This window comes from Ascaphus truei, chromosome 12 (genome assembly GCF_040206685.1).
Source record: "Ascaphus truei isolate aAscTru1 chromosome 12, aAscTru1.hap1, whole genome shotgun sequence".
NCBI classification, from domain to species: domain Eukaryota; kingdom Metazoa; phylum Chordata; class Amphibia; order Anura; family Ascaphidae; genus Ascaphus; species Ascaphus truei.
In genome coordinates, this window is record NC_134494.1 from 11,400,248 (window position 1) to 11,419,316 (window position 19,069).

Consider the following 19,069-nt stretch of genomic DNA (forward strand, 5'->3'; position numbering starts at 1 on the left):
GCACGCTGATCCGGACAACAATCGCGGAGGCTGAAATAACTTATCTGATATTTTTACACTTCAACATCCCAGGAGGACTGGCTATCTCTGTGGCATATAGTGGGTAGGGGTCCAGAGCCGGTGTTTCGACATCCTATGGACATCCCGGATCCCTTTCCTAAACTTTCCACTATGCCATTCCGTGCTCTATAGGGGTCCAGGTAGCCTTACTTGGCATTACATGCATAAACAGCCCAACTGATAATGAAATCAACAAGGTGATTCACACACAAGGAAGTGTGACTGACATATACAGTATTATCCATGAACTCTGTAGCACTTGTTATTTGGGATTTGTTAAATCCCTATTTCTCTCACTGCAGAGAGTGGGGCTGATGAAACATATCCGAAGCAATCCCATACATTAACTCTTAGCATGCTGGTAAAGGGAATGTTATATAAAATTGCACTTTTTTTTACTGTAACATGACCTCTGCATGTATAATTAAAATTAATATATTATACAGGTTATACAGTGTTTGTAACATTTGTTAAGGATATTAATGTACCTTTATTTTTTTATATACGTATTCTTATTAAAATATAGTAGTGTTACACTTCAAGCTTAAACAATTTCATTTGTATTGTAATTTGTTTTTAGAACATGTACAGCCACGGCAGCTTTTATTTTAACACTTCTCGGTTATTTTGCGGTGGCATTTTCAGAATTCCACGTGCTTCACCGCGTTCATGCCGTATTCATGCCGCATTCATGCTGGCCGTCACCCGTGGTTGATCTGTTTAGTGATAATGGTTCGGATTTAATTGGGTGCAATTCTTCGCGTATCCGCCTGGTGGCAGATATTCATGAATTGTAATGAATTCTAATGTTTACACTACAGTACTGTACATGTGTTTCTGTAATGTGTCGACTTGCAGGTGTTTAAAAAATACCACAGTGGTCCATTGTGAATTACCTTGGTACTAAAGAAGTTACAATACTGTTTCAATTTAGGCGTTTCATATTAAAAACTAAATGCACAGTGTCTGGTGTTCTATTGTTCAGAGAGATCCGAGATGAGTACACCACCGCAGTACGTGTTCAAAAAGCCTGACATAACGTACGCTTATTTAATATGGTCTGCAATTAGTGCAGCAGATTATAAGATGGCAACAGTTGGTCAAATTTATCAATATTTTATCGAAAATTATGACTTTTACAAATTTTCACCAGATGCTCGTGTGTGGAAGCGTGCAATAAGGAAAAAGTTATGTATTGAACCGTGTTTTTTTCGTATTGATCCTGCACTCGGAGTTAGAGGAGGGTATTGGTGTGTTGCGCCAGATTTTTCCAGTATGTTTGATCATGGAGACTTCGAAAGGCGAAAGGTCATGGTAAAACCAACTAAGAATCGTCTGCCTCAGGCCAGCAATGGAACAGTGCCAGCGCCAGCACCGGCTTCCAATAACGGTCCGACCGTCAGTGAAAACTTGGTGACCGGCAACCCTTGCTATCTGTCCCCGCCTGGATACCTGCAGCCTGAGCAGGATTTCATGTACAGATACTGTACCAGCAAGCTTGCATGTACCAAAAAGATTTCCAGCTTCATCAGCTGTCAACTACAGGTGTAGCAAGTCCGCTGTCACCTGTCAACTATGTGTATAATTAAGAATACGGGACTGGTGGCAGTGGCTCTGCCCCTACCGATTGGCAAAGTCTATGGTGAGTAAAGCTGCCGTATTTTATTCTTTTTTTAAAATATCAATGCACAGTCAAGCGATTCTCCTGTAATCAATCGCTTTGCTTATGGTTATTTAGTTCTATTATTTTAGTCACAACTCGCGAAAATGTAGTCCAGCAATATCATTGGCTGAGCAGTTTCTACAGTAGATAATGAACAATTGGTGGACAGCAAGGCGCATGTGCCTACTGTATGTCTCATTGGAACCTTGTAGAAACTCATATGCGTGTCATCACATTTACTGTAGGCGCATGCGTGTATGTGAACAAGTGTTGCGCCGGTGCTGCCCGCAGACCAGACCCATCCCTTATACTGAGGTGGGGACGTATATGTGCACACCCCCGCAGCAGAAGGAGCGTGTCCGGAGTGTGGTGTTAGGGTGTTGCCTGGTTTGGTGGAAATAGCTGAAGCAATACTTGCCGGTACCGGTAAAAGAATAGAAGTAGGTGTTGCCATTAGCCAAGGTCAGGGATAGGAGAGATCCGGAAGGTCGAAGTCAAAGCTGAGGTCGTAGGACGTGGGGAGCCGCGTCGTCAAGAGGGAGCCGGGGTCGAGAGCCAAAGAGAGTAGTCCGCCAAGCCGAGTCATAACCTGAATAAGCGAAGACAAGAGAGAGTGCCAGAATAGACATCCACAAGAGATACTATGTCGAGCAATGAGTAAGTGGCAAGACAGGCAATATATAGTGCAGCTGACCAATCGGGAGCGGGGGCAGGCCTGGTGGAGTGCGTGGAGCTGTTCTTGATAGGTCCCCTTGATTGGCAGGCAGGTGAGCAAGTTTGGTCTGGGGTAATGTCCTGTACATTAGTTGGGAGCGTAGTTTCACTGCTAGTGCAGTGAATAAATTATCTTCACCCGGCGCGCTGTCCAAGCGCGCGCCCGGGACTAATGCAGCTGCGTGAGAGGGAAGAGACTGCGGAGCAGAGGCGGGCCACCGGAGACAGCGGGGACGCCCCAAGGCAATAGGAGGTGGCTGGCGCCGGCGAGGGGGACGTCCCACGGCAGCAGAGAAGCAGGAGGTAAGGGAGATTCGCACTGCAGTTGTCGAGACCCCCTAGTCCTCACAGTACCCCCCCTTCAGGGTCGGCCTTAGGACAATCCTCCCATGGTTTGGATGTAAACTTATTTTGGAAGCGTTTAAGAAGCCCTGGTGCGTTAATGTCTTTAAGAGGTACCCATGGCCTCTCTTCGGGTCCAAAGCCTTTCCAATGGACCAGGAATTGAGCTTTACCTCTCGAGAGTATAGCTTGGACCTCATACTCTTCGTTGCCCTGTATGATCACAGGGTCTGGTTTAAGAGTGTGGTCCGGAAAGAGGGGACTGGAGATGAACGGCTTGAGAAGTGATGTGTGAAAAACATTAGGAATTCTCATGTTTTGTGGTAATTGAAGACGGAAGGCATTCTCCATGATAGGAAATGGGCCCAGAAACCTAGGTGCCAAATAGGGGAAGGGGTTTTGAGGTGGATATTCTTGGTAGACAACCAAACCCTATCCCCTGGCTTGTAATTGGGTGCAGGTCGTGACGACGGTCAGCCTGGATTTTCGAAGTCAGGGAGACCTTTTGAAGTGTCGATTGAATTCTAGTCCAAGAGTCCTGTAGGAGGGAGATGCGTTCATCCACGACTAGTACTCCAGAGGAGACATTGGAAATAGGCAGGCGAGCTGGGTGGAATCCGTAATTAATAAAGAAAGGTGTCTCACGAGTGGATTAATTCCTGGAGGAATTAAAGGCATACTCAGCCCAGGGAAGTAATTCCGACCAGTCGTCCTGGGAGTCTGAAACAAAGCACCATAAATACTTCACGAGTGATTGATTAACCCTCTCGGTCTGCCCATTAGATTAAGGGTGATATCCTGAAGAAAAGGAAGAAGAAATGACCAGTCTTCTGGTGAAGGTCCTCCAGAATCTGGAAACAAATTGAGAGCCTCGGTCCGATACGATGGATGTGGGAATGCCATGGATCCGGAAAATCTCTCTGGAGAAAATATCGGCCAGAGCGGGTGAGGAGGGTAATCCCTTGAGAGGAATGAAGTATGCCATCTTGGAAAACCGATCCACCCCTAGTAGAATGGTGTTCATGCCATTTGACCTAGACAATTCGACAATAAAGTCCATGGATATGTGGGACCAGGGGCGCTCCGGGATGGGTAAAGGCATAAGAAGACCATGGGGTTTCTGATGAGGTATCTTATTGCGGGCACTTTCCGGACAGGCCAGAGTAAATTCAAGGATGGTCTTGGCCATATTGGGCCACCAGAAGGTGCGACGGATGAGGTCCAATGTTTTCTTGAATCCCGGATGTCCTGCCGAACGGGAAGCGTGCCCCCAATCCAGAACGTCAGGAATAAAGTTTGGCTCTACGTACAAGGTGTCCTTCGGTACCTCGAGATCCCTAGGAAGGTGTTTTTGAGATTTGATGATTTTTTTCAAGATTCTCGAATGCAGCGACGCGAGGATCTTTTGCTTGGGAAGGATGGACTCAGTAGATTTCTCCTGTCTCTCTTCAGAAGAATACATTCTAGAGAGGGCGTCCGCCTTGACGTTCTTGGTGCCGGGAATGTAGGACAAAATAAAATTAAACCTAGAGAAAAACAACGACCAGCGGGCTTGGCGGGAGCCTAAGCGGCGGGCACTCTCGATATACAAAAGATTTTTAGGGTCTGTGAGAATCGTGAACGGCTCTTTTGACCCCTGCAGAAGATCTCCACTCCTGAAGGGCCAACTTGACAGCCAAAAGTTCCCTATTGCCCACGTCGTAGTTCCTCGCAGCTGGAGAAACTTCTTAGAGAAAAACCGACAAGGGTGGAGTTTATCCTGGAGAGAAAATCTCTGGGATAGTACTGCGCCGGCCCCGCAGTCCGAAGCATCTAACTCCAGGCTAAATGGAAAATGGGTGTCTGGGTGTCTGAGGATGGGAGCTGAGACAAATGCTTGTTTCAATGTTTTGAAAGCCGTGACTGCCTCAGGTGACCAAGCCGAAGGATCGGCTCCTTTTTGGGTCAGTGCCGTGATTGGAGCGATGACAGTGTAAAGTTGCGAATAAATTTCAGATAATAATTGGAAAACCCTGGAAACCGCTGAATGGACTTGAGGCTGTCGGGTTGCGGCCAATCCACTACAGCTTTTAGTTTCTCTGGGTCCATGACAAATCCCCTGTCAGAAATAACATACCCAAGAAACGAGGTGGAAGTCTGGTGAAAGAGACACTTCTCCATTTTGGCAAACAAGCGATTCTCTTGGAGGCGAGAGAGCACGAACTTCGTGTGAGTGATATGATCCTGTAGATTTTTAGAAAAAATAAGAATGTCGTCCAGATAAACAACTACAAAAAGGTTTAGGACATCCCGAAAAATGTCATTGATAAAGTCCTGAAAGACCGCCGTGGCATAATCCGAAGGGCATCACGAGATATTCGTAGTAACCGCTTCGGGTGTTGAAGGCGGCCTTCCATTCGTCGCCATCCCGGATGCGAATGAGATTATATGCCCGCAAAGGTCTAGCTTGGTAAACATGTTAGCACCTTGAAGTCTGTCGAAGAGTTCAGAGATGAGTGGGAGAGGGTAACGGTTCTTCACCGTAATGCGGTTCAGGCCCCGGTAGTCTATACACGGTCTTAGAGTACCGTCTTTTTTCTTAACGAAAAAGAATCTGGCCCCCGCGTGTGAATTAGAATGCCATATAAAACCCCGCTTCAAGTTCTCGCGAATATATTCGTCCATGGCTTCCGTCTCTGGCAGAGAGAGGGGATAGGACTTGGATTTGGGCAATGTGTATCCAGGCACCAAGTCTATCGGACAATAATAAGATCTGTGAGGGGTAGTAGCTCGGACTGAGTCTTGCTGAATACATCCATAAACTCTGCGTATGGGGCAGGTAAGTTTCCCTTGGGGTTGGATGTATTAGCCAGCAGTTAGGCGGAAGTACAGCTGGTGGGGTAGAGTACTCTGACCTTGGCCTCCAGGCAATGGGGTCTTGAGATGTACAATTGATGTGCGGATTGTGCTTCTGCAACCATGGTAAGCCAAGAGTGACTGGTGTTCCAGGAGCATGGATTACATCCAAGGCCAGGGTCTCCTTTTGAGAATGAGAAGAATGGGTGGGAGGGCTGGTCTCCAAGGAGATGTAAGCCGGGTTGAGAGGACGGCCGTCGATCCCTACCAAGGCAATGGGTGACTTCTTCTTAATGAGTGGAATCTGGTTTAATTCTGAGAACTTTTGGTCCACGAAGTTTCCTCCTGCGCCGGAATCAATGAACGCCGTTGTAGATGTTTGAAAGGTAGGACCAGAGAGGGAAATGGGAATAGTGATTTTTTTAGGAAGTTCCTTCTTGGAAAGGGGACAGGGAGAATTATCACCCAGGGAGTGCCCCTTCATACTCACTGGGCTTGGTCGTTTTCTGGACACTGAGGACATTCGCGAATCAGATGCTCAGAGGATCCGCAGTAAAAGCATAATCCATCGAGTCTGTGGAATTGTTGTATCGGTGCCCAAGTGCGTTGAACTCCGAGTTGCATCAGTTCTGGGGCCTCCAGAGCAGACAGCGGAGAAGTGTTACGTCTCGTTGGTGAAGAGAACCTGGGAAAGGGAGCACGAAAAGGCACAAATCGGAAGTGTTGGCATTTGGAGCGGCGTACCTGGAGACGTTGATCCACCCGAATGGCTTGGGAGATAAGTTCCTCCAGAAGTCCTGGCGCTGTGGCGCCCACCGGTTCTACGTGTGCCGGAGGTGGAACCACAGGGGGTGCCTGTAAAGAGAGATCTTCTACCTGTCGGGTGAGAAGAACTAGCTGATCGGTCATAACCTGGATTTGCTGGTACATGGCCGATATCATGCTGCCATGTTCAGTCTGATCTGCGTCTTGTGGGCTCGACATAATGTTACATCGGTGCTGCCCGCAGACCAGACCCGTCCCTTATACTGAGGTGGGAACGTATATGTGCACGCACCCACAGCAGTGTCCGGAGTGTGGTGTTAGGGTGTTGCCTGGCCAGGTGGAAATAGCTGAAGCAATTCTTGCCGGTACCGGTAAAAGAATAGAAGTAGGTGTTGCCGTTAGCCAAGGTCAGGGATAGGAGAGATCCAGAAGGTCGAAGTCCAAGCTGAGGTCGTGGGACGTGGGGAGCCGCGTCATCAAGAGGGAGCCGGGGTCAAGAGCCAAAGAGAGTAATCCACCAAACAGAGTCGTAACCTGAATAAGTGAAGACAAGAGAGAGTGCCAGAATAGACATCCACAAGAGATACCATGTCGAGCAATGAGTAAGAGGAAAGACAGGCTATATATAGTGCGGCTGACCAATCGGGAGCGGGGGCAGGCATGGAGGAGCGCGTAGAGCTGTCCTGGCGTGGTCCCCTTGATTGGCAGGCAGGTGAGCAAGTTTGGTCTGGGGTAATGGCCTGTACATTAGTTGGGGGCATGGTTTCACTGCTAGTGCAGTGAATAAATTATCTTCATCCGGCGCGCGCTGTCCAAGCACGTGCCCGGGACTAATGGCAGCCGCGTGAGAGGGAAGAGACTGCAGAGCAGAGGCGGGCAGCCAGAGGCGGGGGGGGGGGGCGCCCCAAGGCAACGGGAGGTGGCTGGTGCCAGCAAGAGGGACATCCCACGGCAGCGGAACAGCAGGAGGTAAGGGAGATTCACGCTGCAGTTGCCGAGACCCCCTAGTCCTCACAACAAGAGATGTCCCCTGAGAAAATTAGAAAATTTTGAAAACACTGACATTTTTATAAAAGGTTGCACAATGAAACAATGAAACTATTTAAATAATATTCAACTTTGTTGTATTTTTTATTTTTCCTCAGAAAAGAAACTTTGTCATCAGGCGGAGAACGGCAAATGGAGGGATTTCGATGGATAATATCGCTTTTTGTAACGCTTGCACATTGATGAATCTGATTTAAAAATCCATGTACTGGAGGCAACAATTTAGTGGCAGTGCCATTTTTATTGATTAGGATAGAATAACTATGAGCTTTATAGAAAATCTGAAACAGTATACTGTTGTTTTCATACAGTATACAATACTTTTTTACATACTGTACTGTATAATAAACCCCAAAAATAAAAAGTATGTATTTATTCTACAGTATAGATTATGTGTATTCTATACCTGTGTAACCCATATTCCCCCCCCCCCCCCCCCCCCCAGACACAGATGCTATATCTAGGGTGTGTGAGGGCTGGCTACACGTGCTTGAGTGGTGCGTACCTGCCGGTAACAGGAGGGCCTGAGCTTCCCGCGATGATGTTGGGGACACAGGACCAGGCTTCTGGGGTAGTTGTCTCATTCATTAGTGGTGGTGCAGCGCCTCCATCCTCTATAACTTCCCAGGGATATGGGGTAGGACCCTTATAGAAGAAATAACCCTGGTCCCAGGGTGGATGCTCCAGAATCACACACAGTCTCTGGTAAAATCAGCAATGTCTCTTTATTGTCTCTAGCTTGCACACAGCAGCCTTGGCAGCACACAGCATCAGCAGCACACAAGGCACTCCAAAGGTGTACAGGCCTTCTCCTCTCCTCCAAGATGCACTCCGACAGGATGGTCTGTGAGGGGCCTCAATACCCCAATGCCCACCTCAGAGGGTATCCTCTGGGTGGGGGTAAATCCTCCCCATCACCCCCTCAGAGGGGTGAGGGGCATTGGTCCACTGGAGCTCTGCTCCCTCTCCAAACTAATAGGCCAGATTTCTCTCTCTCCTGCTCCCAGGACAGAGCTCGACCTACTCCTCTCCTCCAACTCCCAGGACAGACTCGAACTAGACTAACTGTCACTCACAGGAACTGGCTACTAAATAGAGTCAGCCCCACCTCTCATGATTGACATTGTGGGTCCACCCGCAGTACAACTCGTAACTCACGTGGTGTTTGAAGATGTACATGGCAAATTTGTGGGATTTACCACCACTTGCAAGCCTATACTTGGGACAGGTCGCGCAAGATGATTTCGGGCACCGTCTCAATTCAAGCGTGTTTGGGTGTGCTTCTGGGAGCGGGTGTGCTTGTGGCACCGGCGAGGGTAGGTGATCTGGGAGGATGCTTTCCACCTGTCTTATTCGCATTATCTGTGTTATCTCCTGGCGTGGTCTTGACGGGGTTGTCATGTCATCCTTGTCAATGGCATACATATACACATAGTCTTCTGGCTGAGGGGGTGCGCTTGGTGATGGAAGGGTAAAGGTCACATCCATGCCACCCTCCTGCATCCGACATACAGGGGCAGGAACTCCAAGCAAACTATGTATCCCCGCTATGTCAGTCTCTATCTTCTCCATGCGCTTATCCATCTTCTCCATCTGCTTATCCATCTTCTCCATCCACCTATCCATATTTAGCATGGTCTCTAAAAGAAGATCCATCTTTACCACCATAAAGTTCTCAGGGATATTGACACTGAACCCATTCAGCATGCAAGCTAACAGCAGCCTTGGCAGCACACAGCATCAGCAGCACACAAGGCACTTCAAAGGTGTACAGGCCTTCTCCTCTCCTTTCCTCCAAGATGCACTCCGACAGGATGGTCTGTGAGGGGCCTCAATACCCCAATGCCCACCTCAGAGGGTATCCTCTGGGTGGGGGTAAATCCTCCCCATCACTCCCTCAGAGGGGTGAGGGGCATTGGTCCACTGGAGCTCTGCTCCCTCTCCAAACTAATAGGCCAGAGTTCTCTCTCTCTCTCTCCTGCTCCCAGGACAGAGCTTGACCTACTCCTCTCCTCCAACTCCCAGGACAGACTCGAACTAGACTTCGAACTAGACTAACTGTCACTCACAGGAACTGGCTACTAAATAGAGTCAGCCCCACCTCTCATGATGTCAGCAGGACCTCCCCTCTGTCTCATGCCTGCAGCAGAGTGAGGGGCCTGCATCTATCACTCAAGGCAGGGCGTGAAGGGGGAAAACCCATGATTACTACTGGCGCCTGCCCTTAACAGGACTTACCACAGTAGGAGAAAGATATATATATAGCCCGTGCTGTTTACAGGGGGCTACACCTGTAAAGTATGTATTGTTTTAATACTGTTTTGATTTAATGCGCATGCCCACAGTATACAGTACAGTACTGTACAGTATGCCTCATGGAACCTTGTTGAAACGCAAAATTCTTGTGTTTACTACAGTAATTAACCAACCATTACTTACTGTACAGTACTGTATGTTCCAGAAACACTGTATTTTGTTATAAAAGGAGACACAATTAAACAATTTCAAAAAATAAACATTTTTTTTATTGGTGGAGTCAGTCTAAAAACATTTATGGAGTAAGTTAAAACATTTATTTATAAATACAATTTAAAAGAATCAACATATTTTTTATTGGAGTACCGTAAGTCAAAACATTAACAGGTGTATGGTGTAAGTTAAAACATTTATTTATAAATATAATTTAAAAGAATCAACATATTTTTTATTGGTGTACAGTAAGTCTAAACATTAACAGGCGTAGGATGTAAGTTAAAACATTTATTTATAAATACAATTTAAAAGAATCAACATATTTTTATTTGAGTACAGTAAGTCAAAACATTAACAGGTGTATGGTGTAAGTTAAAACATTTATTTATAAATATAACTTAAAAGAATCAACATATTTTTTATTGGTGTACAGTAAGTCAAAACATTAACAGATGTATGGTGTACTGTAAGTTAAAACATTTATTTATAAATACAATTTAAAAGAATCAACATATTTTTTATTGGAGTACAGTAAGTAAAAACATTAACAGGTGTATGGTGTAAGTTAAAACATTTATTTATAAATACAATTTAAAAGAATCAACATATTTTTTATTGGAGTACAGTAAGTCAAAACATTAACAGGTGTATGGTGTAAGTTAAAACATTTATTTATAAATACAACTTAAAAGAATCAATATATTTTTTATTGGAGTACAGTAAGTCAAAACATTTACAGATGTATAGTGTAAGTTAAAACATTTATTTATAACAACAATTTAAAAGAATCAATATATTTTATAAGTCAAAACATTTATGGAGTACTGCAAGTAAAAACATTTATAACTTTTGAACAGACGAACAATCACGCAGTGAATTCGATCCCCACCAGTCTGTCCTTCCAGGGACGAGCCCTTGTATGCCGCAAACTGCCATTTATGGAGTCTCTCACGATTCTCATTAAATGATTGGTAATGGTAAAATAGCGCCACAATTCCTCCACAATAGTCATTCTTTAATTTTCAGGAAGACCGCTTTTGAGGCGACTCCCTTCGTAATTGACATTGTGGGTCCACCCGCAGTACAACTCGTAACTCACGTGATGTTTGAAGATGTACATGGCAAATTTGTGGGATTTACCACCACTTGCAAGCCTATACTTCTCCCTGAGTGGCTGGGACAGGTCGCGCAAGATGATTTCGGGCACTGTCTCAATTCAAGCGTGTGTGGGTGTGCTTCTGGGAGCGGGTGTGTTTGTGGCACCGGCGAGGGTAGGTGATCTGGGTGGATGCTTTCCTCCTGTCTTATTCACCTTATCTGTGTTGTCTCCTGGCGTGGTCTTGACGGGGTTGTCATGTCATCCTTGTCAATGGCATACATGTACACATAGTCTTCTGGCTGAGGGGGTGCGCTTGGTGATGGAAGGGTGAAGGTCACATCCATGCCACCCTCCTGCATCCGACATACAGGGGCAGGAACTCCAAGCAAACTATGTATCCCCGCTATGTCAGTCTCTATCTTCTCCATGCGCTTATCCATCTTCTCCATCTGCTTATCCATCTTCTCCATCCACCTATCCATATTTAGCATATTTCCCCCCCTCCCCCTCCTCCCCCACAGGTGTATCTTATACACTGAGATTATAATTCTTTTTATCCATATCCTTTTATTCCATTCGGTTCCATCAACATCGGGAGGCCCATGAGGTATTGCAGTATTGCATGACAACGCTAAAAAAGCGAGCACTAAAATAACGAAAACCGCTCGGAAAAATAAGAAAACAGAGCGCGCCTGGCCACGGTTATCAGAGCGGCGCGGCTTAGGCTGATTTAGAATAAAGGCTGTCGCAGCTGTATACACTGGCGACACACTTTATCGCAGTGCGGCCAGATCCGCAAGCCGGGAGATTTCCCGGCTTGCTAGTGGCCGCCCCTCGGCGTGCCGCGCGTCATAGACGCGCGGTCACGCGTCTTCGGGAGCCTGCGCCCCCTGCACGCGCGTCCAGGGCTCCCTGAGGGAGCCCTGGTGTCCCGCGATCTGCGGGACGGCGGCAGGGGGTTCCGGGGGACCCGGCGGACCCGGCAGCGGGAGGGAGAGCGCCCCGATCGGAGGGCGCTCTTCCGCTGCTTCGGCGCGCGCCCGTCACACTCGGGCGCGCGCCAGGCTACTGCTGCGGCACAGAACGGGCAAATGCTCGAATAAACTGTGCCGCAGCAGTACCAATCTTGTGCATGTGTGGGCCTATTGTAGGAAACAAATCACTAAACAGTCTTCCCTTATTCTTTTCCATAGTTACTTCAAAAATGATCATCATTATTATAGAAGCAGAAGCTCTTCTTTGTGATTCTACATGCGTTGTCTTATTTGAATTATTTAAAGATCGTATAGTGGACCAATCAGAATCATTAGGTAAGAATACTACACTGACTTTTTGCATAGTTCAAGTATATGTGCTTTCTGACTTTTCTTTTCCTCTAACCTGCAAAAATGTACTTACACAATAGCCTAAGCATGCATTACACAATCTTATTAATAAGATTCATTTTCATTCACGTCCATCAAATACAACAGCAGTCCTGGCTTAAAAACCTATATAAAAAAATGCCCACGGATTTGGCTTTAAAATATCTGAGCAAATTGTTAATAATCTGAACTGCTTGCAGCATCTTTTTTTTAAAAATAGGTTTGAAGCAGCGGGTCTACGGTGCTGAACCCTGTTAGCCCTGTCTTTCCTATGCATGTTATGGGCAATAAATTTGCCATTATATACATAGACAACCAGAGAGAGAAACCCAGGGCACACTAGGGTTATAGCTAATGGACAAAGAGAGAAGATTTAGGTATTGTTACCAGAGATGGAGCAATACCCAAGAACCCATAGTAGTGCACTCCTATATTTTAGAATAGTGTTGGTTAACAGATATCGACTAGACTTGCTTAGGGGTGGAACACTGTGTAAGCCAGATGAGAAAACATGTAATTGCCCCATATATATTGACTAGGAATAGTGGAAAATTTAAATACTTTATTCAAACTCGTAGCATAAAATAGGCGAGGGTATATTACACACATTAAACTAAGACGCTGTACACAAAATAAATAAAAAGGCTATAATTTCTGATGCCTGAGTGACTACCTAGTAATCAGGAGTATTGTTCACTGAGTTGGATCTTAGGCACAGTCAATTCCTTGATTCAATAGGTATATATGAACATCCAATTTGAGTGTCTCGGAGACACAAACACAAAGATTGTTATTATTGAGGTTCCTTTAGCATCTATTTTTCCAAATGTAGGCGTCTCACACTTCAAACCTCTTATGTTAGTGGTGACAATAAAAAAGCCTGCAAACCAATAGGCGTGACTGCTGATAATTGATAAGCTATCTGGCAGGTTTATGGCTAAGTCAGTGTCTGTTGTTTCAAGTGTTATGAAGCACCACTTGTGACTACTTGACTGGGCATAAAATACTATAATAAAGTACTAATTGTCTGAATGGGCTGTTGTAGACTGTGCTAATAGATTTCGTTTCCCACATTAATTAGCAAAGAGGCAGCACATTTCTGCTCTGTAAGAAAGGCAGGGAACTACTATATTGTAGCCGCTTCAAAAGGTAAGATTAAGAAGGAGTACAGTATTTGTCTACAAGTTGTTATGAAGAACCACTTGTAACTGTTTGACATGGTATAGAACTGGGGGGTTCTAGATTTTCTGGTGGGGGGGGGGGGCGGCAGTTATAGAGGTCACATGCCCTCCCCCAAGGCATTTAAAATAAAATGCCTGGGGACCACGCAAGGCCTCTATAACACACTTACCTTCCAGCGACGCGTCGTCATGGTAACCCGGCATCAATTGACAGCATGGGTCACGTGACGTCATGTTACCATGACAACGTGACGTCACATGACCCCGTGCGTCATTTGACGCTGGGTCACAGCAGTGAGGGTGGGTGCGAGCGCAGAGGACAGCAGACAGGGGTGCGCTCGGGGAAAAGTTTGTGCACCCCTGGTATAGAATATGGTGCTTATGGTCTGAATTGGCTGTTGCAAACTGTGCTGGTATATATCGTTCTCCACACCAATTAGTTGAGAGGCAGCACACATCTGCTCTATAGAAAGAGCAGGGAACTGCTGCAGTGTAACCGCGAATAGACTGTTACAAACTGTGCTAATAGATATTGTTTTCCACACCAATTAGGTGAGAGGCAGTACACTTCTGCTCTATAGAAAGAGCAGGGAACTGCTGTAGTGTAACCACGAATAGAAAAAAAATGTGTTTAAGGCGCTTTTTATTGTAAAGAAAATATATATAAATTTACTAATAAAGTGAAAAATATATAGATAGCTGCCTAAGTGAAGTGGAGACCTCACAGCTCCACCAAAGTGACTAAAAAAAGGGAGGAGGAGACACTCAAGCGCATATGAATGAAAACAATTCAAGTGGTGTAAATTCTGAGAATTGTATTGATTATTAGTATAGAGTCCCATATAATGAATACAATTCTCAGAATACTCTATACTAAACTAAAGTGTGTAATCACAAGAGGTTAACACACATGGAACTTGCAATCATTGGATTCCAGTTATTCTAAATAGCACCATTTTCATAAGGAAGTTACACTGCCTTTTCTTTTATACTGGAGGACATTTATACTGAGTTGCAACTGCAGTCCTATGCTTTGTTATGTATTTTCTCTGCTGGCTAGAAGCAACTAGTTGTTATACCTTGGAATAGGTTTCAATCTATGAAACTTGTCACCAATATCTTTTTCAGTGTGGTTCATATGCCCTAATAGTGGGCTTTAGAAGAATCAAGTCACAGGGTATCTACTTAGTCAGGGAATTTGTCTTGTGTTATACTTTTTTTAGTTTGTTTTAATAAAATATTTTTAGTATATTATTTTTTTACCTAGTTGTATTTTTACCTTTTGAGGAAACTTGACTTCTTTTCATTCATATGCGCTTGAGTGTCTCCTCCCTTTTTTTTAACCGCGAATAGAGACTGTTACAAACTGGGCTAAAGATATTGTTTTCCACACCAATTAGTTGAGAGGCAGCACATTTCTGCTCTATAGAAAAAGCAGGGAACTGCTACTGTGTAGCCGCTTTAGAAGATGAGATTTGGAAGGAGCATTAATCAAGTTTTTATCGTTCATACTGAAGGCACTGCCACATTGAGTATACTGTTTTACTCTTAGTGGAGTGATTAGTTCGCTTGTACAGTAACTTCTATTGATTAGCTTAATTAGACCCCAGATTCTTATAGATCCTGTTTACTACCGGTCCTATAGAAATGCTGTACACCTCTACAGTATGTGTCAAAGCATGAGGCTGCAGCAATGTAGCTACTTAGAGCCGTGTGGTTTGTAACTGGACCCAACGCAAAGGTCCGGTCAGCTGTTGTGGATACCGAGGCAATAATGGTGAATACTCCAGGTGCGGGTATCATAGGACGCCGCTCACTCAGCCACCTGTGAAGTAGTTATACTGTACATGTTTTAAACTAGCGCGGAAATCACTGCCACATTGGGTATAGTTTTTACTCGTTATGGATTGATTTAAATAATATTTTCCGCTTAATTAGGCAATATCCATTCAGCTGCCTGTCAGGTAAATAGAAGACTCTTTATAAAGCGCGGAGATTACTGCCACAATGAGTATATTTTTACTCGTTATGGAGTGATTAAATTATATTGTCCGCTTAGTTAAACAATATCCACTCAGTTGCCTGTAAGGTACCGCAGATATTAGGGTCTTTACAAAACGTGGAGATCACTGCCACACCGAGTATAGTTTTTACTTGCTATGGAGTGTTTAAGTAATATTGTCCACTTAGTCAAGCTATATCAGTATATCAGTCTACAGATTGTGTTAGCCTGGTCAGGTAGATAAAGCCATCACTGAGTGCTCATTGTCATTCAAATGGAGAGAACCCTGTAGAGATTGGGGAACTTCCCGCACTGCAAAAAGCAGAAAGGAAATCAGTTTGTCCCACTCTCTTTTTTTCTGAGGTAGCAATCTTTCGAATCATGGACTTCAAGGTTCGGTTGAACCTCTCCACTAACCCATATATTTGCGGATGGCACACCGAAGTGCTTAGCAACTTCATGTTCAATAGCTTCAAGACATCATGCATTTAGTCTGGACATAAAGTTGGTCCCTTGATCTGTCAAGATCACTTTGGGAAGCCCTACCCTAGAGAACAACTCTACTAACTTATTGGCCACATTCTTGGCCATTGTGCCCCTCAAGGAGAAAACCTCTGGATATCGGGTAGCGTAATCTCCCCTGCACCTCCAATAACCCCCCCCTGCACCTCCAATGACCCTCCTCTGCACCTCCAATGACCATCCTCTGCACCTCCAATGACCCTCCCCTGCACCTCCAATGACCCCCTCGGTTTGCGGAGGAGGAGGTGGCAGAGCAGGCAGGACTTTACGTGCTCGCTCTAGCAAGCAGCAGGCACGGAAGTGCCTCAATGCTAAAGCGCGCTGCTGCCCTGCAGTCCTCTGAGCGGGCTCGTCGGGGAGGGGGAGAGCAGGCTCGTGGGGGAATGGGAGAGCGGGCTCGTGGGAGAGCGGGCTCGTGGGGGAGCGGGGGGGCGGACTCGGGAGGGATGCAGAGAGTAGAGCGGACTTGGGAGGGAGGGGGAGAGCGGAAAGCCGCTGCGGGCCGCACAGTGAGTGAAGACGGGCCGCATGCGGCCTGCGAGCCGCCTGTTGTGCAGGCCTGATCTAAGACATTTCGGTTTTAAGCATTAGCGTCAAGTCTGTTGGAACTTTTGTATGTCTTCTTTAGTCGCTAAATTCGTCAGGTCTGGTTATGTAGGATATTCTACCTGGCCTTCAGTAATTTCGGGTTCTTTTTCTTTCCCCTACCTATGTGAGCCTTGCGGAGAGCCGGATGGTGCTCGTGAGCCTTGCGGAGTGCCGGATGGCGCTCGTGTCGTGAACCTACGGCGCCCGTGTACTTGGGCCCTGCCTCCGGCCGCTGGAACATTTGGAGTGTGCTTTCAGCTGCTGCAGCCTTTTTTTGTTGTAGTGGGCATTCTCTACAGTTCTGCTTCTGCCTTGCGTGTCTATTTTGTTTTATTTAGCTTTTGGACAAATTTAGTAAATACAGTTAGGGTATGGCTATATTGTAATTTTGTTTGGCTCATGTAGTAGCTCCCCTGTGGTCACAGTACTTAATTTAGGCAGTTGTCCCGACCATTGCCTGCCACATCTCCCTTTAGCTTCTTATGTGCTGGCGGCAGCCATCTTTGGGGCTGGGGCTGATGAGCACGGGCCTATCAGCTCTATGGTCCTCCGACAGTGCCTCCGGCCTGAGTAAGGCCTGCTCTGTCCCACCACTCAGCGGAGTGCTGTCAGGATCCATGATCCGAGAAGCGTTCTGCTCACTCGTCACTTACCCCAACCCGTGATCGGGCTCCCTGCTCCTTCTGTTATCCATGACGTTTCTCATCCTTCTCCTGGGACCAGTCGCCATGCTAGGCGCGTGCATCCCACACGGAAGTTAATACCACTCTCTCCGGTCCCGCCTCCAGACTTCGCCCACCCGACAACGTCATTGGAGCGTGGCACGCACACGCGGTACGCGGTTAGCACGCACAAGCCGCGTCATCTCTCTGCCTCTGGGATCCTCCCCACACCTGTCTCCTGCGCCGTATCAATCGAAGAGTTTGAAAAAATAGGCACTACTTACACCAGGGAGCAAACAAATGATATCCAAGAGAACGTGTACCCATAAAATTAACAAGATTTAATGAATCATCCAAAAACAGCTACATAACGGGGTATACGAACCCCCACCAACGTGTTTCGAGCGTAAGCTCTTTTTCATGGTGACTGTTTCACCAGCTTGTGAATGCAATCCAAACTGAAGGTGCTCTGTGTAATTGACAAGGTGAAGTGTTGAAGATAATGTCTGACAGCTGCCATCCCTTGATGATGATCTATAACGGTGTATAAGGATGTGATATCCAATGTCACCCATATGTAACCTCTTTGCCAGGTGATAGATTCCAATTGCTCCAGAAGATCGCTGCTATCTCTGATAAATGAAGTTAATGTTTTGACAAAACTTTGTAAATAATAATCCACATATCTGGAGACACCATCTCCCAAAGATCCAATACTAGAGACTATCGGTCTCCCTGGAGGGGAGATCAACGTCTTATGGATCTTTGGGAGATGGTGAAAGATTGGCACCGTAGGATATGGTTGAAACAGAAATTCCAACTCCTTATGATCAAGAACCCCTAAAAGGGATCCTTCATCAAGGAGGGGCCTAAGTTGTTTAAAAAATTGAGGGGTGGAGTCCCCTCGTAGTGCAGAGTAGGACAATACATCAGATAGTTGGCGCAATGCCTCATTTCTATATTGTGTCCTACTCTGGACCACGATGGCCCCTCCCTTATCAGCCACCTTTATGACCAGGGAGTCATTGGATTTGAGAGATTGTAATGCTTCCCTCTGTGCTGGTGTGAGATTTTTGAGTCTACTCCGTAGGGGCGATACTTCAAAAGTGTATCCCCTAGAAAGCAGAGCCAAATCTCTCTCCACCAGTTTCTCAAAAGTGGTGAGAAAATGTCCTTTCATATGTATAGGAAAGAAAGTTGACTTTTTCTTAAAACCTGAGCTAACACTACCCAAAATATTATTGGGATCCAAATGATCCCTGTTGTCACTTTCCTCCCATAATGAATTCATGTCGTGCAAACAACAGTGTTCCTTAAAGGTGAGGGTATCAGTCATAGCGCTTAATGTGTTTAACTCTAAGTTATTTAAATCTAGTGAATCTTCTGTTTCAAGATCTATAAAAGTATCATCATCATCATAAACATTCTGGGCACTAGTATCGATATCCCTTTTCTCAAAGAAGCGTTTAAGGGTGATTTTGCGTACATATTTGTAAAGACCTATAGTAGTATCAAATAGTTTAAATTTGGAATCAGGAGCAAACTTAAGTCCCTTATTGGGCACAGATATTTCAGCCTGGGAAAGGGGTGTTCCTGATAGATTAATTATTCCAGTGTCCTCTATTAGAAGTTCTTTTTCCTCTTTTGCGGGTTTCTTATGTTTTCTTTTTTTCCTGCTTCGTCTTGTCCGCTGGAACGTCCCCGGTTTTTTTTGAAGACCCGAAGAATGTTTTGCTTTCATATTCGTTACCTC

The 19,069-nt window shown here is 45.6% G+C and overlaps 1 protein-coding gene across 7 annotated transcripts in view; it reads left to right on the forward strand.

Moving 5' to 3' along the window:
* Positions 1-19,069, forward strand: part of LOC142463899 (sperm-specific sodium:proton exchanger-like) — a 956,006-nt gene that overhangs the window by 221,908 nt on the left and 715,029 nt on the right. For 6 of the 7 annotated variants that reach the window (XM_075566732.1, XM_075566736.1, XM_075566735.1 and 3 more), the window contains one exon: positions 12,191-12,307. The exons of the other annotated variant lie outside the window; for it this stretch is intronic. In XM_075566732.1, the coding sequence (XP_075422847.1) occupies positions 12,191-12,307 (117 nt within the window). The remainder of the gene's footprint in view (positions 1-12,190; positions 12,308-19,069) is intronic. 7 annotated transcript variants of the gene reach the window in all.